General features: G+C 40.3%; 1 protein-coding gene across 1 annotated transcript; it reads right to left on the bottom strand.

Annotated features, from left to right (window-relative positions):
* Positions 1-206: 206 nt before the first annotated feature.
* Positions 207-17,249, bottom strand: LOC149298813 (protein MCM10 homolog). Its single transcript, XM_089487105.1, has 21 exons — positions 17,114-17,249; positions 15,778-15,856; positions 15,623-15,659; positions 14,798-15,146; positions 14,317-14,451; positions 14,021-14,158; positions 13,723-13,870; positions 12,903-13,068; positions 12,484-12,651; positions 10,286-10,402; positions 6,747-6,943; positions 6,233-6,333; positions 5,520-5,621; positions 5,028-5,145; positions 4,529-4,748; positions 3,895-4,036; positions 3,301-3,419; positions 2,958-3,071; positions 2,196-2,341; positions 822-864; positions 207-290 (listed from the first exon to the last, which is right to left on the bottom strand). Exons 1-21 carry the CDS (start codon positions 17,247-17,249, stop codon positions 207-209), a joined length of 2,859 nt encoding a protein of 952 aa, XP_089343231.1.
* Between the last annotated feature and the right edge of the window lie 5,013 nt (positions 17,250-22,262).

Raw genomic sequence — 22,262 nt, 5'->3', positions numbered from 1 at the left:
GGCAAAACATAGCAGCATTTAATTGAGTGTATTGTGTACTTTTATGAGCCATTGATAAAAAAATTTAACTTACTTCCATCAAACAAAGCTAATGAATGAATTTTCTGTATGGCAATGTGCAGAATGAGAGAGTTCTGAGACACAGCACACATACCCGTAACCCATCTTATATCACATGTCATTCAAAAGGAGTCTGTCCTACGAGCTCATTTGAGACTATTAAGGAATTTAGCGTGCTCTTCTCCTCTTGGCAATAGTGTTTCTCCTCCAATTTTCGGTCCACGTTTCTCCTATGAAAACGCAAAAAGTTTACATAAATGCACCATCCAAACAGACCATCTGTAAAACTACTGCCATCAGCTCAACACAAACAACTTATTCGGAGTAAGTCGGATATTAAAATCAGTAGCAATGAATAAACTATATTACCAGGGGATCAAAGTGTTTTACAGCCTATGCACCTGATTTACAGTATTGGCACCAATAATTTTATTGCTTCTGCAGGTTTCTCACAATTGATAATTAATGCATCCTGTTCATTTTGTAAATGTGGCCTTACCACCTTCATGCCTCTACCTCCCAAGTCTGTATACATGAAAGATCATTTACCGTTTTGTTTAAAATGTAATGTTTTCCATTACTAAAAGACATCGTTCTAGAAGGTTGTACATTTTAAAACTGGTTTTTAAGCAAGATGACATACAGTGCGCAGTAGACAAAATAAAATGCCATGATAGTCTTACTAGTGAAGGCAGCATTTACAAAAATAGTCATAGGCAGCTACAAGCTACGTAGGCAGTGTGTAATAGACAAAATGTTACCTTAAGCATGCCATCTCTCTCCCACTTGAAGAGCCCACAGTTGCTGAAGGAGAAAAAAAATAGGCACATTATATAAATACAGAGTCACCTAACTTCTTAGTGAAATGTAAAACTGTATCCAACATGGCTAACGCTATGCAGAATAGAGCTCTCAGCACAGTAGGTAACAACCTACATGATTCCGTGACTAAATGAATGTACACTATGACCAAAAGCATGTGGACATCTGACTAATCTTATTGGACATCACATTCCAAAAGAATGGACATTAATATTGAGTTGCCCCCTCTTTGCAGCCTCCACTCTTCTGGGAAGGCTTGGCATAAGATTTCGGAGTGTGTCTGTGGCCATTTGCACCCATTCAGCCAAAAGAGCATTTGTGCGTTCAGGCGCCAATGTTGGCCTAACACTCGGCATGCCAAAGGTCCAGTGGGGTTGAGGTCAGGGCTCTGTGCAGACTTTACAGTAGGCATTATGCATTTGGTTGGTGGATGCCAGGAGAAATCTACCTAACACAAACTTCCAGATAGTGAAGTTAATCACTGCTGCAGAATCCAGTGAGCGTGTGCGTTACACCACTCCAGCCGAAGCTCAGCATTACATACAGTGATCTTTGGTTTGTGCAATACAGATTTCATGAAGCTCCTGACAGTGCTTGTGTTGATTTACAGAGGCAGTTTGCCCTCTGTAGAATTCCAGACAATTTGTAAGTGTACATGATCCACTACTACTACTTCCACTTTACAATAGCACTAACTGGACTGACGTAGCAAAGGTGGCTTCATATGACAAGTGCCATAACAAATGACCGCATGCCCCATGCTACCGTTTGCCTATGGAGACGGCTGCCTATGTGCGTCATTTTATACACCCATTTGGAATAGGAATGGCTTTAACACCAAAACGTAATGAGATTGAGGGGGGGTGTCCTCATTCGTTTGGCCATATATTGTGTTTGATGACTTCTACATTTTACTAATCACGAGGCTATTTTAAACTCCTTCAATCCCCTATGGACGTACTGTACGTCCAAAAAAACCTCATCCCAAGAATCCCCTATTGACGTACCGGTAGGTTCAGCCCTTTTCGCAGCGTCAGGAACACATCCCTGCCGCTGCACGGGAGATCAGGCTGTTTGACAGCCTGGATTCCCCCCCTGACTTTCTGCTGTCTGATCTGATGTAACATTTTAAACTGCCCGATCGCGCATTCCCTTGCGGGTTGCGTCACTGCAGAATAATCGCTGAACCGATATAGCGCAAAAATGGCAAAATTGCTCTGGGACTTGAGGTACCAAAAACCCCTGGGATTGAAGGGGTTAAGTGTATAACAAATAAAAGGTGCTACTGGAACCTTCCTTAACAACTGTTATACCTGCAGTTCTTCTTGGGCAGTCTGTCCAGAGAAATGGTTCTGTTGCCACAGGCACACTTGAAGAAACGTTTCACAGCATCATGCCAGTGGAAATCATGGTTTTCGCTAACGCAAGTATCCAGAAGTTTATAATGTGTGAACTTACACTGTGTACAAAAGATCAAAAGAATGTTAATCCTTTCAGGAGAAATGCAATTTTGCACTTGTGAATCACAGCATTTTCAACATTTCTGCCAAACGAGTCTAATTTCTGTCTCTCATTTAGCCTTCCCACACAAGTTATATATTTGTTTAGCAGTCCACTGCTCGTATGTTTCACGTGGAAATGAGACCCTTGGGGTAGCTGTATTCTTTACTTCCCAGATCCAGTTCCTTCAAGTAGATGAGTTGCCATTGCCCACAATTAACTAAAACATTTTTTGTTAACCATACATACACATTCATATGGAGTTGTACATCTGGGATTTGTAAGGTGCCATTTCTTTTTTTTTTTACACTTGGGTGTAAGAACCACACTATCCTAAAATGATTGAATTTAATAAAACCATCAAAACGTAAAAACCTAGAGCCTTCCTGATGAATTCCATCAAGTGGAACAAAATTCCTATAAATTAAATAACAGTTTCTCCCTTTCCTTTAGCACAATGGGCCAAATGACAAGCCCTAAATATTTCCTGGTACTGGAAGAGTCACCATTTTTAAAAGCCAAAATAAATAAAATATTAAAAAGAAGCTAACAAAGTATCCAGCCAGTTTACTCACCGTTTTACAGGTTACTACACGACACTTTTGCTCTTTAATACTCCTCATCTTGTCTTCCAGTTGCTCCTTCTTCACAAGAGGTTCAAAATATTTTTCCTGAATCTCTGCTTCTGCCTAAGGTATAATTTTGGGAAGCAAGATTACAGGTGAAGGGTCTAATAATGGAACAAGCTGAAACAAAACTGATGGTAAGAAACCCATCACACATTTGCAATGGCATGTTCCAGCATGTTCACATCCATTAAACCAACCCCAAAGAGAGGATATATGCATGGAACAGGCTGTAGAAGAGATTGGCAGTGGTGTACTACTTAATCCGACTTTGTATCATAAACTGTAATACCTCTTTGAGGACTCCAGTGTGCTTGGACCTGGCTTTGAGAATATTCTGGAACTCTTCAGACTCCATATAGGCCAGCTGCTCCCTACGTTTCTTCATGGCAGGTTCCAGCTCATCTGGAGCTGAAGAGCACAAGGAAAAGATGGTCAAATTTATACACAGTTCATACAGGGATCAGGGAAACAAATGCTGAGTTTCTAGTCTTCATGTGTTAAAATCTGCCAGGCTTACAGAAGAAGTTGCATAACTCACAGCTATTTGCTGAAAGACATAAGCCAAGCGAATATCGAGAGTTTTTGTTTTTTTGTTTTAAACATTTTACACAATGTTAGGATAATTATATCTCTATATCTGTCTCTATGTCTATACATATCTATATAGATACTATAGTATACACATATGGTGAAGTTTTAATACATCTCATTTTAATCTGTAAACACTACCCAGGTTTTCAGTGAACAAAACCGCAACAAAGGCACATAATACAAAGTTTTTATTTATCTTTACAAAACTAAATTGCTATATTAATCAGAATTAAGTTCCTAAAGGAAAGTATACCGTTTATAAAGGAAATCTAGTTTAAGAGGGACCGATTACCTTCAGGTGACAGTAAGTGCTTATCCACCCTTTTAACCACCTGCTCAACATCTGTTGAGCTGGCATGTTTCCTTTTGATGCCATTTGGGTCCACCTTTGTAAGAGTTTGGCCTTTTGCTTGTAGTTTCCGAATTGCTAGAAGCTTAAACAAAATACACAAAAAAAAAAAAAGTGTACTTTGCATTTTATATATAAAAAAAAGACATTAACTACATAAAATAACTAGTATTTATACAGTGCCTCTCCCAGTTAGACTCTAGGATTTAATTAAATGTAATTACCCAATTTATGGTACGACTCTATTGACCTCTGAAGGATGAAGGACTGAGTTGACCCTGTGGCCCTGAGGTTTGAACAGGCTCTGCAACCAGGTTATCACATAATATAAAAGTAGGAAAACTAACTCATTGCCAACTTGGATACAAAGACAGTATCAAGTAATTGAACATATTACATTCTAGCAACATGTAACTTCATATAGAGAATATTTTACAAGCAACAAAGTTATGAGATGTTTTATGGCAACGTTATCCATAGAGATATATATATATATATATATATATATATATACACACACACACAAATTCTAATTGCTTTTAGGGACTAAGACACTATTGACATGTCAGCTCAATACCTTTTTAGCTTCTCCAGAAACACTCAGCTTTGGCGCACTGGGAGGGGAGGCGTCAAAGAAAAGAACATCATCTCCTTCAGAAAAGCCACGGCCCAACTTGGGGGTGGTCATCTTCTGCTCACTAGGAAATACTGCAGCTGGCTTTGGAGACTGTAATGCTGTAGCTCCTATGGTTGTCACTGTACCCAATTGCTCCGACTTGTCAGTGCTGTCAAGAAATCTTTGAAAAAAATAGATTATGTACATAGAAATATTTGGTTTTAAAAATTAAAAAGTTATGTTCCAAAACAGGTCTTTAAATCCCACGAAAATAAATGAGGGCTAAACACAGCTACATTACTGCAGTAGTTTTGGACAAGTGCAAACGTTTAGTGCCGAGAACAATGCATTTTTGGTCATTTCTAGTCAAGAAAAATTAATCCTTGGATGACCATGTGAACACATTGTCAATTTTGAAACCAGGAGAGTAAAAACAAAAAAGGTTGTGTAGCAAAATAACCTTTTCTGAATTTCTTCTGCACGCTTCTTCCTTGCATCCAGCAGCATCTGCTTTTGTCGTTTCAGAAGTTCTGTGGCAGATATTGACTGAACGGATGGACCTTGGTTTGTGATATTCCCTGGAAGGACAGGTTTTTTTTTAAATTTATATAGATCAATAATCAGACAGGTTTTATAAATAATTGTAGAACCAGCCGCATGCGAGTCAAAAAAAAAATAAATGTATAATCTACACATAATACAGAAGTATATTTGGAAGAACTAAACCACATCTTGAGTTTCTCTCATATTCAGTGATTATCTATTTGGGAAATACAAAATATTTAACCAGGCATTAAGACAAATGAGACATGGGTTTCTCATACTTTGGGGCAAAAAAGCCCATATAACTTCCCATTTATGCAATGCATACATACACAGGGCGTAATAGTTTCCTAGATCAACAGTACAGGATCTATATATAGTGGTGGACAAGTGAAATTGTGCTGCATACCTTGAACTTTTATATTAGACAAATGCTTTTTTAAGTTAAGCGCTCCAGGCGTTGGTGTACTCATTAACTGCTTGAGCTCATCGGAGCTTTGCAGAGCAGCAGCTAAAAGAAATCGAGACAGAATCATAAGTACTGTGCAAGAACTGTTCCTTGTAACATCCCAAGAATCTGCAAGCTTGAAATCTGCAAGGACTGAAAGAATTCAAGCTCAGAGACTTTCCTGTATATTTACAAAAACATTTTTATATTCATTCTATTCTCCTGATTCCACCCCCCCCAACCTTATGCAGCCATAACTACTTTCTATATATGATCCCAAGCATCTGCATACAGCAATCTAGTCACAAGCTGTAACCCACATTCCTCCCTTTGGCTCTTATTTCTAGGTTGTTTTACATTCTGCAACCACTTACTCCTATTACCTCTTTTTTTTTCTCAATATCCCATATATTTCCTTTAGAATGTAGCTTACGAGCAAGGTCCAGGCTGCCAAACGACAGGCGTATCTCCCGTGTAGCGGCATGGACCTGCAAGAAGGTCAGGATGTACCGGTACGTCCATAGGGTTTTCTTTAGATGCGTTTTATGGACGTACCGGTACGTCTATAGGGGACTGAAGGGGTTAAGGTGTGTCCCAATACTTTTGTCCATATAGTGTATTCACATGACTAGATGAGGCATGCCCTGGAGTACACTAAAAACATCAATACTTACCTACTTTCTGCCGTGCTTCTAAGGCAATGGCTGCTGCTCCCTTAACCACCATATTAGAGAGTGTTGTCTGGACAGTTTTCTTGGGTGCTGCAGCTGTAGCACTGAAAGGAAAGAAACTACTAAGAAGGTGGTAGTCGCGCATGTCTCAACAAATGCCATGCAGACCAGCGAAACAGATTTTTTGTAAAAATTCTTGAATACCAGTTTCCTTAATAGAATGAAGACATGAACTGTTTTTAGTTGTGTGTGTTTGACATACAATCAAGATTTTAACATGTTTAGCCCCCACCAAAAAAAAAACCAAAAAAACTTGTTTATCTAAACCTAATAAACTTTAGCAAAGCTATAAAAAGGATTTGATCAATTGAAACAAAAAAAAAATAAAAATACACAATAGTCCCCAATCCACAATACAGCTTTTCAGAATCTCACATTAAATCAGTACCACTTTTCTCTTGTATTGGTCACAAGTGACAGTATTTCAGAGAATAAAAAGTAGAGGTATTTTACTCACAGAGAGGCTCCATATGCCATGGAAGAAACACCGCCATAGTGAAAGCCACTGTGACACAGCCGCTCTCTCAGGCCGTTTCCACCTCTGGCTGTTTTCTTAGGAACATGGCCAGAATAGCTGGACTGTAAGTCGGCCCTCTTGGCACTGACCTTCTTGTACTGAGCTTGCACATGATACTGACAGAATTCACAGTCATTCTACAGAAAAGAAAAGTAACACTTCAGAGAGCAATTACCTGCCTTGAGATTCAAAGGTGCATAACATACATACAAGTTTAGGACCCAAGTTTAGTCAAGCAGCAAATCTCATGGAGCATGAAGACTAGGGCTGCAACTAACGATTATTTTCATAATCGATTAGTTGGCCGATTATTTTTTCGATTAATCGGATAAAAAAAAATGTAAATTTTTCATTTATTTAAAATAATGTAATAAACAAATTATATTAAATACAAACAGCATAATAAAAAAAAAAACTGATAAAATGAATTTCTTGCCTTTATTTCGCAACCAGCCCCCCCCAATTTATGCACGTTTGAGCCCAGGCTTGCCACGCTGCCTCCCAGACATGCCACGCTGCCTCCCACATATGCCACTCCACGCTGCCCCCCACATATACCACTCCACGCTGCCCCCCACATATGCCACTCCACGCTGCCCCCCACATATGCCACTCCACGCTGCCCCCCCACATATACCACTCCACTCCGCCTCCCACATATTCCACTCCACGCTGCCTCCCACATATGCCACTCCACGCTGCCTCCCACATATGCCACGCCACGCTGCCTCCCACATATCCCACTCCACGCTGCCCCCCACATATGCCACTCCATAGGAGTGATCGGATCATCATCAGCCCACTTACTAAACTCACAGCGTTTGACCTCGAAGCACCCTGGACTTTTAGGTCAGTGCTGTTTTTTTTTTAAATTTTTTTTTATTTTTAACTCTTTTCGATGCTGATGTTCCATTGGAGCACAGCATTGACTGATATTTACTCCCCACAAGCTTGTGGGGACAAATGTTAACCCCTGCAATGCCACGAATGTGTCATACACAATTGTGGCATTGAAGGGGTTAACGCTGCACTGTCGCTCTCATGGAGCGATCGGGCAGCAGGGGGGGTGTTGGGGCTGCTCTCCACATTCATGTGGAGACCGAAGAACCCTCTCCCCCGTCCCTGAAGCTGCCTCTGGCGGCTGAGAAGCAATTGCTGGTCTATAGATCAGCCATTGCAGGGGGGGAGTCTCTGATGACTGCTGTAGGCTTCCATGCCTACAGGAATCATCAAAGGGCTTGTGGGGCTCGTTTTTGCTGTTGCTGGTCTGCCTGGGCTTCCAGGCAGACCAACAGCAGCAGAGCCCCTTGCAAAATGGAAATTAACCCCTAAATGTCACGATCACGGCATTGAAGGGGTTAACGCTGCACTGTCGCTCTCATGGAGCGATCAGGCAGCTGGGGGGTGTTGGGTCAGGTCAACACACAACCCCCTTCCCTGAAGCTGCCTGTGGCAGCTGAAAACACGATTGCTGGTTTTCCTGCAACCGCGTTTTCAGCCTACAGGATCACTCCGTCAGGCTCGGGGGCCGGCTCGGAGTGGCTGTGCTGTCTGCCCAGACTCCTGGGCAGACAGCAGCAGCAGCGCCCCCGCGTGGTGACGTGGGGCCATTAACCATAACTGCCCCTAAATTAAACCCCACCTCCCCTAACTTTCAGCAGCCCAATTATTAATTTTATACTTACAGTTAGATGAGTGTCACAGCCATGTGGTTCTGGCCTTCTGGGAGAAGGAAGGGGGCGGGGCCAGTTGTCACAGTGATTACAGGGAGGGGCTGGTAAGTAGGAGCTGCTGCTGTGAGTCACTGAAACGGTTTATATAATGAGGGGTATTTTTCAGAGCGTTTGCTCTGGAAAAACCCTCATTTTATAATCGATAAAAATCGATTCAACTAATCGATAATGAAATTCGTTGGCAACGATTTTCATTATCGATTTTATCGATTAGTTGTTGCAGCCCTAATGAAGACCATTGATTCTTCAACGGGAATTTTATCCTTAAACTTTACAAGCCTAATGTATCACAAGTAGAGAACAGTAACATAGTAACATAGTTCATAAGGTTGAAAAAAGACCAAAGTCCATCAAGTTCAACCTATATACATATTGTGTCCCTACTGTGTTGATCCAGAGGAAGGCAAAAAAACCCTTATGAAGCAGATGCCAATTGCCCCATACCAGGGGGAAAATTCCTTCCCGACTCCAAATATGGCAATCAGAATAAATCCCTGGATCAACGTTCTGTCCCTATTAATCTAATATCCATAACTTGTAATATTATTGCTTTCAAGAAACACGTCCAGGCTCCTTTTGAACCCTTTTATTGAGTTTACCATAACCACTTCCTCTGGCAGAGAGTTCCATAATCTCACCGCTCTTACTGTAAAGAACCCCCGTCTGTGCTGGTGTAGAAACCTTCTTTCCTCCAACCGTAGAGGATGTCCCCTTGTTATAGATACAGTCCTGGGTATAAATAGGTCCTGGGAGTGATCTCTGTACTGTCCCCTTATATATTTATACATAGTTATTAAATCCCCCCTAAGCCGTCTTTTTTCCAAACTAAATAGCCCTAATTCTGATAATCTTTCTGGGTACTGTAGTCCTCCCATTCCCCTTATTACTCTGGTTGCCCGTCTTTGAACCCTCTCCAGCTCCACTATATCTTTCTTGTACACTGGTGCCCAGTACTGTACACAGTATTCCATGTGTGGTCTGACTAGTGACTTGTACAGTGGTAGAATTATTTCCTTGTCGTGGGCATCTATGCCCCTTTTGATGCACCCCATGATTTTATTTGCCTTAGCAGCAGCTGCCTGACACTGGTCGCTACAGGTAAATTTACTGTTAACTAAAACTCCTAAGTCCTTTTCCATGTCAGTTGTCCCCAGTGTTTTCCCATTTAATACATATTCCCAGCCTGGATTTTTCTTCCCCATGTGCATAACCTTACATTTATCCGTGTTGAACGTGGACGAGTCCTTAGGGGAATTTGTGTGTGAACAAGGAGCTTCTAGAGCACAAGGGGCTGAATACATGACATTTGGTTTATTTTAATCAATATAATTTTGCCAAAAGAAAACCAATTGTAACTGCAGTCATTTGTTTTGTAGTTCAGTGTTTAAACATTAAAAATACAGTACAGAAACACGAGAGACGGGGGCAGAAACAGGGGGGCAGAATAATTTTGCGCAGCATTGCGCCTAAACATCTGTATTTACATAAAATAGCGATGTTGTGTACAGGCAGTTGAAAAGCACAGTACTGTAAATGTGGTTGACATGTGACTAAACACCCTGTAACTCACAAATATTGTACATCAGCAAAAAGGCTGATAATCTAGCCTCATTACCAAGGGGTAAGAGACTATTCCGGTATCATACAACAGGCTGTTTTAGACCAAAAAAGCCTTCCTGTAAAAGTATGACAGTGTTCGCTGCATAGTTACTATGAAAAGCAGCACACAGAGAAAGCTTAACTCACCAGGTTGACCATTTGTGTACAAGGATCACCATTCTTTTTGCGAGCTTTGCACTTTCCTAAATCCATAGCTTCTCCCAACAGCAGTATTTTTTGAGGGTTGTCAACAGATATGCAAACCTAAATATGAAGAAATCAAATATTTGAAAGGCTGATAACAAGGAGCAAGCATATACTTAAAACCCCTTGACTGCTAACGACGGCATGGTGCCGTCGCTAGCACTCTCCTACCTTTATGGAGGTCTGTGGACCCCCATCACCACCTACCCCGGCGATCTGCCCCTCACACTGAGGAGGATCACCGGGGCCACCCGATCCGGCCGGTGATGGCACGCGCAATGATGCGACCGCGCAACTTTATTAATAACTGACAATTGTCAGTTAAAGCGGTATGGGGGCATGCTGCTTAGATGCCTGTATCTCAGGCATCTAAGCAGCTACAGACCCCCAACATATACCATTGGAATTGTGAAAAAAGTAAAAAAATAAGTAAAAAAAAAAATTAAAAAATAAAAGATTTGGGGTCTCTAAAGGCAGATAAAGATCAAAATTGCCTAGAGACCCCCAAGTTAAATTATCTAAACATACCCTAGTTTAACTTTAAAAAAAACAAAAAAAGTTTAAGTATTCTAGCTAAATAATCACCGTGGTAGCCAATGTTACCTCAGTGATCATATAGCTATGAAAAGTCACATTCCCTTTTTAAAAATGGCCAATACTAAATTTAGCCAACGGTAGAGGGAGACAATTTTTGAAATCCTGATGAACTGCAAATATTAAAATCAGCCATTTAGCCTGTGTGGTACGTGAGTAACCATCTCATCCCTGGAGCTCCTTGCATTTTTACTGCAAAACTTATTTTTGCTGTAAAAGTGATTTTTTTTCTCCCTTTACCATCATTTCTTTGGGATTGTAACGGGAAAGAATGGTGTGTGTGCGTCTGAGTAATTAGGGTTGAAGCCTTGACGTGGCATTACTGCTCACGTAAGAAGTTAAATTATGGCACAAAAAGTACATATTTGCAAAAACTACACCCCTTGGCGCATCAAATGAGGGGCTGCATGTGTTTCTAGTACAAACCTGGAGTGCGCAAGACACAAATGAACATGTCGCTATGGTTAGAAAAAACATTTTCTAGCCAAAGCGACATATTCCATCATTATTTGTGCACTCAACTTTTGTCCTAGAAATACATGTAACCCCTCATTTGAAGCGCCAAGGGGTGTAGTTTCATGAAATGTGTACTTTATGTACCCTAATTTAACTTCCCAGATGTCTAGACCACTTTAACTTCAGATATGGCAGATTGGAGAATCTTGTCAAAAATTGTCTTAAAACATTTAGGGGTGATGTCTGCAATTAGACAGCTCTAGACAGCTGGAAAGTTAAATTATGGTATATAAAGTATACATTTTCAAAAACTACACCCCTTGGCGCATCAAATGAGGGGCTGCATGTATTCGTAGCACAAGACTGGAGTGCGCAAGACAAATGAACTTGGCGCTTTTAACTTAATTTTTGTGGGATATTCATTTATTTGTTGTGCACGTCAGATTTGTGATACAAATACAAAGACCTCATTTGCTGCGGCTGGGGGTGTAGTTTCTAAAAATATATAGTTTTGTTGGCATATTTTAACATCCCAGGCAGCTAGAGCTGTTTAATCCACACCAGCCATGCATTAAACGTAAAGATGTATTTTGTGATAGTCTAATAAATGTAACTTTTAGCAATAAAATATTAGAAAAACAGTCTACTGTTCTCAATTTCCATTTATTTTAGAGCGGTTCCCTACTACAAATATTTAGCAGCACAGCTTTTGATATTAGAGTTTAGAAAAATCAAATTACAAACTAGTTTTTATTGAGTCGGAAGTGAAAAATTACACTTTTTTCCCCATTTTTGGCTATATTTTGCAAACCTGATGAGACATACACATATAAAAATGGTATATTTAGAATCTGCTGGGTGTGCTGAAAAAAAACAACAATATATGGTTTGTATAGTTTATTCCCAAGAAATTTACTTACAAACGCGTTTAAACGTGAGATGCACCAAAATGCCGAAAACCAGCTTAGCACCAGGGTGGGAAATGGCTTAGCAGCCAAGGGGTTAAAGTAGGAGCCCAGGGGCGGCAGCTGTGAGACACTAAACAGTCCCAAGATACAAAAACAGAAGAAAAACCACAGCAAAACCTCTACCTCATCAGAGCCTTCTTTTGGTTTCATTGGATTAGCATTAAGGATGCCAATAACCGTCCCCTGATCTGTTTTCCAGTGTTCTTTGTGTACATCACCAAATAAGAAAAGGGAAATGTGCGAATCCAAACTCTTCAAGTCATTCAGTCGCCAAATGCTGAAAGTTTTCCCCTAAGAAGAAAAAGCTTTTTCTCAGGTTTACTCAACAAAAATACGAGGCTGACTATCAATACATTGGTCTTTGCCTTCACTGAATAATTACAGTTAAGTATACACAGCCCTAATTCTACTAGAGTTAATTTCTCCTCACTAAAATAGATACGGCTATTAAAATTGTGAGGCTGACAATACATAAGAAAAATTGAGAAGTACTATTGCCTAGATGAAATGTTACATGTGATATTATTGAAACAAAATCTTACATTATTGGTGCTTTGAGGAGTAATTTTTTTCAGAACTACACCAAATGTAACCCAATCTTCATCTTCTAGTTTCCCAGCTGCAATTTTGCTTTGTAATTGAGACAGTCTTATTAGCTTCCGTCCATTCATTTTGCGTTCCATCTCCACAGATGATACTCTTGGTCTCCTATGGAAAAAGCTAGTTTATTCTCATGCATTCAAATGCAAGAACTGTCACAAGGCCATATAATACACACACACAATTAGTGTCCGATTATTGGATCTGGATTCTCACATTGACTGCCTGGACAAAACTGGTCTTTTTCCTCTTGTGGCTTTTGGACCCAGGAATTACCTGTGAGCACCTGGCAGACAAATTATGCTCTCCAATTAAGAGTATGAATAGTAGAAAATATTTCCTTTTTATCTTGCTCATGGATAGGCAACCTAAGTTCCTTACATACATATGCCATAGTTCATTAAATCTTGAATCAAGAGTATCTAAAATGTATAGGTCAAGTTGTGTTGACTGCAACATTATGGGAGTTTAAACTCCAAGGAAAGACCCAATTACGGAAATAGCCAACAAGAGAAACACCAAGAATATAAAAACCAAGAATGGAAGTCTGTGATAAAATAATTTGAAATGAGTTGAAATGCAAAAGCCTGAATGGCAATTCACACATGTAGTGAAATGGAAAGGATAACAGGTTCACATCCGCAATACAATCAGATGCAGTTTCTTACACTATAATGAACAGTTCCAATCTATTCCTCTGTATCCATCCATTATAATCAGTATCAATAATAGGATTTTAATCTTATGCATTTGTCATAGTACCTGAGTCTGAGGCCGGAAAATTTCTCAATAGAAATCTGTGGACTAACAGGGAGTTTTCCGGGAGTTCCTGTGGAAGGACTGGGCTTGGCAATTGACTTTTCTGGTTGATGAGTAGTGGGAGATCTTTTTTGTGGAGGAGTTTTATTCACTGCAGGAAACAAATATGACCACTATGTTGACACTGACATTCACATCAATATGTATAGGTAAAGTAGGGATTATATTTAAATATATATATTAAAATCACATCATGGTACAACTGTGTAGGTACAGATACTGAATTGAGAACGGGCTTTACCTGATGAAGAGAGTTTTCTCTTCAATGTTTCCTGGGATTTTGATGCAGGTGGGCTACTGAGCTGTGCAGCAAAAGAGCTTGATTCCTGCACAGTCTTGGGGTTTCTTTCCATTAAGGGACTGGACTGGACCTTTGTTGCTAAAGCCAAAATGGAACAGGATTTACAAAGAAGAAAACTGCCATATCTTAGCCCTTATACGGAACATTTGAATGTAATAGCATTGTGTATGAACCATTCAACTATTTGTTTGCCAATTACATCCAAAGAATATAATTAGCAACACTAATAGACTGACCTAGCTTACCGCATGTCCTCATGTGGTCTCTAGGTGATTTCTTTGGGAGGTCGGCATTTGGAGTCTTTGCAAGAGCAGTTTGTTGTAGTTGTTCCTGCAATCTTTGCATGCGCTCCTGCATTTTCCTTAGTTCATCTTAAATTAAAAAAAGATGAAGACAATATATAAATGACTTGCTGATCAAAAAGTGCAATGCAATACACCTCGCCTTTAATGAGAGGTACCATCAACTCATGCTCTTGATTGATTTTCTTGGATGGAAACGTAGTTATAATCAATGTTTGTAATAAAGCCAAACATCCTACATAATCAGTGTCTACAAATACACAGCAACCCAATATCTACAGCCAGGTTTTAAACAAAGAACAATAACCACTATGGATATAGATTTGGACAGGTAAAAACTATATTCTGGAGATGCCAAATATGTATTAACATAGCTAGTACACAAGACTTAAACAAGCTTAATTTTACTTAATACCTTCCAGTTCCTGCTTTGATTTCTCATGGCTGGTGGCGGATAGATGGTCCTCTGATTTAGATAAAGGTTCATTAGAAGATTGCTCGTCAATGTCATCGATATCTCCAAACAAGGTTAAGAAATCTTCTTTCACCTCCCCGACATCTTGTCCTTCTGCTGCATTATCACTTTCATGGTAAGATCCATCCTCATCCCCATCAAAAAGTTCATCGTACTCATCACTTGAGATACTGGGCTGCCCAGCATGCTCAGCACTACTTCTCTCCGCAGCTTCGTTCTCCTCCAATAATGATGTTAAAAGGTCTAAATCAGCATCATCTAAGAGGCAGAAAGTATTAATATTAACAGGGATTTTTTATGTAAGTACATAACTTTTTTAATACTGTGAACACACAAACCTTGGCATTAGGTATGGTATATGTAGATACTGCTCCAAGAGCTGGCTCAATGCTGGCTAACAATGTCTCTGCATCACTATAAATGAAATCCCTCATAAGACTAGAATAATGAAATAGCTTTCTAATGTGAAGACATAGACCTCGCAATGCGAGAAGTAACAGGACCTCTTTAAATATGCTCTTTCATCTCAAGGTTCATCTCGAGGCAGCTGACAAAGTAGAGCTAGCACAGGTTAACGCAGTGAATGATTTCTAAATAGCCTTATGCTAGCCTTGCGCTTGTTTTAAAGTAAGGACAAGACCAAGGACCAAATTAGGTTCAAGGTGTTTTACAGCGAAATGGTACACTTCTTCTAAATTGTGTTTCTACGGCATATAAAACTTTAAAGAAATGTGCACTAGGGCAAAGAGTTTACAGAATACACACCTTCCATGTTTGCTCAATGAGATTCCACACAAGGTCCCTGATAAAAAAAAAAAAAAAAAAAAAAAAAGTTAAGAACCATGCTTCATACAAACTTCTACAATTACTATGAAATTGCAAACATACAAAGACATTAAGTGAATGGCACAGATGCCCACCTAATCTTGGTATCCAAAATACTGTAATACTTTAAGATATTTAGTAACGTAGACAGAACTACATCTTTTACATGCTTATCTAGAGGGAAAAAAAACGAAAAAAAACACAATGGCACAATCTGGATGCTTTTTATTAATTCCCAGAGGGCAAGGCAGCAACAAAATTAAATTTCAGCTACATTATCCAGTAGACATATTAGAACAGTGGTTCTCAACAGTCCTAATGCCGCGACCCTTTAATACAGTTCCTCATGTTGTGGTGACCCCCAACCATAAAATTATGTAATTATATATTGCGAAATCTGTGTTTTCCGATGGTCTTAGAGCCCTATGAAAGGGTCGTTCGAACCACAAAGGGGTCACGACCCACAGGTTGAGAACTGCTGTATTAGACGCTCAGTGATCATTTTGGTGTTTGGTATCCAAGAAGCTAGGACGCAAAGTCCTGACACAAGGGAGTTAATCACTCTGTTATATATTCCACATATGGCAGAGCACCTTACACCAGACAGTACCATGTGAAATACACACGTCCTGGAAAACAGCTGATGTGATCATCCTACTAATGAAGATGAAATCACAGGAAAAAAATACCTCATCACTGCTAATAACTCAAGACTATTTGGTGACATCAAAGTGTTGTAGAAGAAGTCAATAGAACAGGCATGCAGAATGAATGTACACAGCGAAAGTCTTGTGCTTATTTAAGTGTCAGCTCAGCATTACAAATATACATGCCATACAGTGACACCGATGTCACGTCCGTAACCCCTGAGATGCCCTTACAAAAGCAGCACTTATATATATCAAGCCAATACAATTATATAGCCCCCCTCCTCCCCCAACAGGACATAAAAGGAGAGCAGGGCAGGTCTTTACTCAAAATATGATGACTTTTTCACCTGTAAACAATGCATATGAAAGACAAAGTATTGTCAGAGACAGCCCAGCGAGGCAAATACATACAAAGTACCTGACATCAGGGGAGGAAAAGGGTACTTGCTCTCCAAATAGATTGTATGCCGACGAGAGCAAGGCCCTCCTCTCCTTCTGTACAAATGCTAGGTTAGTTATCGCGATATTGGTTTCGTATATAACCGACTTTAATGTTAGTATTTACTCTCCCTAATGCAACAAGCCTGCAGAGTCTGCTGAGGCTTTATAAAGTGTCTGTAAGATAATCATTTGAGAGGCATGGTGTTAAACAGGGGAATGTAGCAAACAACAAGATAGCTTATGACAGGAGTATTACGAATACTAACATTACCTCTGTAAAATAATTATCTGGCTTCTTCGAACTCTTACCACCCGTGCAACCCGAAATTCCCGAATCTACTCTTGTGGAACCCGCCAAACTTCAACAGTAACTCCGCCCCCTTCTCGTAGTCACCGCACTTGGCGCCAGATCCAGGAGCGCAGAGACGCAAGCACGTGACTACTATCGGCAAACGTAGCGGTGAAGCAGCGGCCATTTTGGGATGTGGCAGTGACATTCTTTTTTTCTATGTAAAAATCACATGAGACATCCAGCCATCCCTTTTTAGTAGGACGGCTTATCATTGGCTGCGTATAGTGACGCCACGGCGCCATGTTTGCTTCTGGCCTGAAGCTTTGGCGTTTTCAGCCTGTTCGGGCAGATTGCCCTCCTAGAATGCGTAGGAGAGCGGCCATCTTTTGGTTGGTAAACGGCACTATCAGGTCTGTGATGAAGTTTATTTATACTGAGAAAATGTATTCTAGTTAATATTAAAATTCATGTCGTGATACTAAAACTCATTTTAAGTCGTCGAGTAAATTAACAAAGTATTTCCTCTCACGAAGTATTGAACGCCAGTGATCTTAGTATTTTGCATACCAGGACGCCCATCACTTGGGGAAAAATACCTGTGTTGATAATATATAATATTAATAAATAATAATGGAAACTAAATAATGATCCAGTTGAAGGAAAATATTAGACATATAGGCAATTAAAGGGCAAGAAGTATCAATACCGGTATAATGTAATATCCAGATCACATTATTAATGCCAAAGGACTAGTTTTCTATGAAATGTATGCTGTTTTGCTGGGATTACACCAGCTAAGTGTACGTTGAGTAATTATTAGTTATTCTTTTGTGCCAAAAAGGTTCTTCAGTGTTGTCAATAACATTGTTCTAAGAAAGGTTGATAAAATAGGAAATTACTTGTTTTTATTTTACGATTTAAGGAACTTTCCGCATGTTTAGCCGCTGGAGGGTCCGCTTCCTTGTAGCCACCCTTATGTTCTAGCAGGCCCATAAATCACAAGATGCTTAGTCAATATATTTCTGGAACATCAGGATAATGATGGTAGGCCAACTGTACATTTTAAAGCTCAATGCTTTTAAGTTTAACATAATGTGGACTTTAATAAGCATCCTTAAGAAAAAAAGGCAAACTACCCAAAACAGAAGCAGTAGCCCTATCCCCCCTCCTCTGTGGTCTGACATCTCTTCACACTGATTGGCTGCTTGAAGTATCCAATCAGTGGAAGGAAAGCACTCCCATTGAAATCAACTAGACTCCTTTCCACACATGTGCATGGGGCTCTGGACAGCTGAATTTGCAAGAAGGACACCATAAACATTTAAAGGGACCACGCATCAAAACTTCAAAGTGCATATTGTGGCTGGAGTGTCCCTTTAAGTCTTCCCATGCATCAAATTATAAATGAGACATTTCGCTGGAAATACTTATTTTTGTTAAACGTTTGCCACTTTTGTACATGGAATGCTGTTGCTAAATGCTGTATTTCATTATAGAATGGTTAAATACAACAGTGTAATTAAGGGTACATCATTAATGATTAAAAATACCAGTTTAATCTATTGCTTCAAGTTTAAAATCATGTTGTGATCAGGAGGGACATCGGTTGATGGGCAAAGGATCCCAAAGAAGGACAGCTGGAAGATATATAACTCAACTGACAAAGCCTTTCTTTGTATGTTTTTAAGGTTCGTCAAATAAAATGCCAGTTTCATGTGCGGCTTCAGGATGCAAGTCCCGTTATACTTTAGAAGCCAGAAAGAAAGGAATAACATTTCACAGGTAACTTCTCAAAGCTGAAGCAACAACAACGCTGAATAATTTGGCCTCCTGGCACATGTAAGGTCGTTGGCACATGTAAGGTCGTTGGCACATGTAAGGTCGTTGGCACGTGCGTACAGTAGATTGTGTTGGTTTTCACTATTTTGCACTGAACCGCTGCTGGGATCACACGCCGGAAAAGCGATGATACGATTAGCTTCACATCCTTAAAATTGCCCATTGCTGTCGCTTTTAAACCACATTGTATATGTATTTCTTTAGTGTCAGATGTTAGTGGGCTAAGTGGTTAATTTCTGGCAAGAAACAAACCTATATTCATATGATTAAGTGCCTCGACTGTTTGAACCAGATATTATACAAATATTAAGTTACCACAACAGGTATATATGTATGTAAGATGCTGGTTAAGCTATAAACATATTTCTTATAGTTTCTTAATGGCTTTAACACAATAACAAATAGCAGTAGTTCTATGAACTGCACAATAGAATGAATACATGAAGAAGTCTGTATTCCCGTGTATGCAGATTTTAATCTCGGTGTTTATTAACTTTTTTCAACCAGAAAGATTTTGAATGCAATGTGTAACTCACTATACACCAAATTTTTATAGTTTGGATTACCGTTGCCACTGAATGTATCACATCTAGTTGTCATGCCTTTACATATTTCAGGTTTCCGAGGTCTAACCCTGCCTTATTGGATAAATGGAGGGTAGCTATGAAAAGGGCCACTATCACAGGAGAGCTGTGGATGCCTTCTCGCTATCAGCGCCTGTGCAGCTTGCACTTCAAGCAGAGCTGCTTTGACACAACTGGGCAAACAAAGAGACTGAGAGATGATGTCATACCAAGCATTTTTAACTTTGCAGAAGACATGCAGGTGGTTATTTCTGCTTTTTTTCACATGTTTTGGTGATAGCCATGAATGAACTGCCGCTTAACATGCAGGCATCTACTACGACACACATATTTCCAAGTAACAAAGATAGATGGGCAGTGTAAAAAAAAATAAAAAAATGACGGAAAAGGCAAATGGGGTGCTGGGTTCTATAACTATACAACTGTAGCAGAGTAAGGTATAGATTTCAGAAAAGGGCTGATAAAATGATGAATGGCATGCATGGTCTATACATTACAAAAACCAGCAGGCTAGATGGTCCGAATGGTTCTTATCGGCTGTCATATTTTATGTTTCTTTGTAAGGGATCTCGATATGTATAAACACATGAAGGGATTCAACAAAAGTTGAGAAGTTTATTTCAAAGAGGGAGAAATGTTAGGACAAGAAGTCATAGTTTAAAACTATGGCTTAACAGTGGCTTAAATGTTTTACTTTACATGCTGCTACATGTTGTAATACAATGTTTCATGGCTGTGCTAATGACCTGTTGATCCAACATGCCCAAGGCACAAGTGCCTGAAAGCCTGCCTAAAGAAGAATCAGGCCCTTCCACCGCTAGCATGCCCCCAACGCCTGAAGCTGTGAGTGAGACCCCAGCTGTAGAGACAGTAGCTGGCAAAAACGAAGCTGCCGTCGACTGTGTCCCACTACAGGTACGTGTTTGACATGCCATTCCAGTAATGACAACTCGCTCAACAAAGGATGTATAGATGTCTACATGCATTCAGTATAATAAGTTAAAATATAAATGTATTGGCTAAGGTTTGCTGTACTTTTAACCAGTATGTTTGTATTTATATATATCAACTCTATTAAAAAAAATAATGTTGATTACTATTGAAAGAGAAAAGTTTAACTTCTTCACTGATTGGCGTCATTAAGTAAACCCAGCTTTTTATAGACTCTCCTGGCAGCTGCACCAATGCCAACTACATGTCCATGCGCCCGTGTGCCAAGAGGTCTGTTCTCTAACTGGGGTATTTTTAAGTCGTTCTACCATTCTATTATAGTTGTGTGTTTAGATGAACCCAGATTGCCTGACATTGAAAGTGATGATGTATATATAATGAAGCCATTCACAGCATGTATTGAAATAGTGATTTGTTATCACACACACACACACCTCCCTAACCATGTATGTTACTTTGTTCTTAGGATCACCTTTATTTCATTCCTGATGTTGAAACTTTGAAAAGGAAATTACAAGCCTCCGAAGAATCAAGGGCCCAGAAGGAAAAGGAGTTAAGGAATGCAAAAGACAGAGAGAAGCGATTACGCCAACCCTGCCCCAGCATCTATAAGGAGATCCGCAACAGAAAGCTCCTCAGCCCACTGCTTCAAGAGAAGCTCCAGACTGTGGGAGGTACTGCATGTCATATCTTGTCAGGTCGTCCCGTGTTCATATGTAGCATGTACTGTTATGTACTTGTGTTTATTCTCCTAATGCAGCTCTACTGTCTATTGGTAGTTTGAATGTAAGGATTAATCCTAGTAGGATATTTGATTTTGGTACTTCAGCCCGGCAGAGCAATGCTTTTTTATTGTCTTGCCCAGTCATAGGGCGGACAGACTGTGAAGCAGGGGTTCTCAAACTGCGGCCCTCCAGCTGCTGCAGGACTACATCTCCCATAATGCTCCTTCAGCTAAGGGGCTGGCTGAGGAGTATGGGAGATGTAGTCCTGCAGCAGCTGGAGGGCCGCAGTTTGAGAACCCCTGCTGTGAAGTCTGTGATATATCTGGTGGGTTGATAACGAGTACGGTGCACGTCAGAGTAGACAATGCCAATATTAGCTGCCATGCTCTATTAAAGTGTGTCAACCAACTGAATAATGTACCGTATTTGCTCGATTATAAGACGAGGTTTTTTTCAGAGCAAATGCTCTGAAAAATACCCCTCGTCTTCTAATTGGGGTCGTCTTCTAATCAGACCTCAAATAGAGGTCTGACTATGAGACTAAGATCCAGATCCCCCGCACCGGTGCAGGGGACCTGGATCCTTCTGTCTCCCCCCCACCCGGTGCCGGTGCCGGTGCGGGGAACTCTGATCTCTGACAGTCGGGGAAGGTCTGCGCGATGGACGCAGACAACCCCCGCTGCTAGCCACACTTCCTTCCGGCTGCAGCGTAAGGAAGACTGCTGCCCCGGTATACAGCAGGAAATTGGAAGCACCGGTAAGTGTGTGTGTGTGTGGGGGGGGAGTGTTAAATGGGGGAGTGCTCTATGAAATGCCTTTTAACCCCCTGAACGCCACTCTGCCTCCTGAAATGCCTTATACCTCCCTATATGCCACTCTGCCCCATAATATGCCTTTTAACCCCCTAAATGCCAGAGTGGCATATGGGGTATAAGGCATTTCTGGAGGCAGAGTGGCACATAGGGGGTTAAAAGGCATATCATGGGGCACAGTGCCATATTGGAGTGGCAAGCCTGGGGGCAGATGTGCGTAACTGGGAGGGCAGGTTGGAAAATACAAGGAAATAAAAACAAAAAAATATTTTTCTCAATCATAGCT

The sequence above is a fragment of the Sceloporus occidentalis genome, unplaced genomic scaffold (assembly GCF_023333645.1).
Source record: "Sceloporus occidentalis isolate IW3139 unplaced genomic scaffold, rSceOcc1.0.p SCAF_31, whole genome shotgun sequence".
NCBI lineage: Eukaryota > Metazoa > Chordata > Lepidosauria > Squamata > Phrynosomatidae > Sceloporus > Sceloporus occidentalis.
This window is presented reverse-complemented; position numbering and strand designations above follow the sequence as displayed.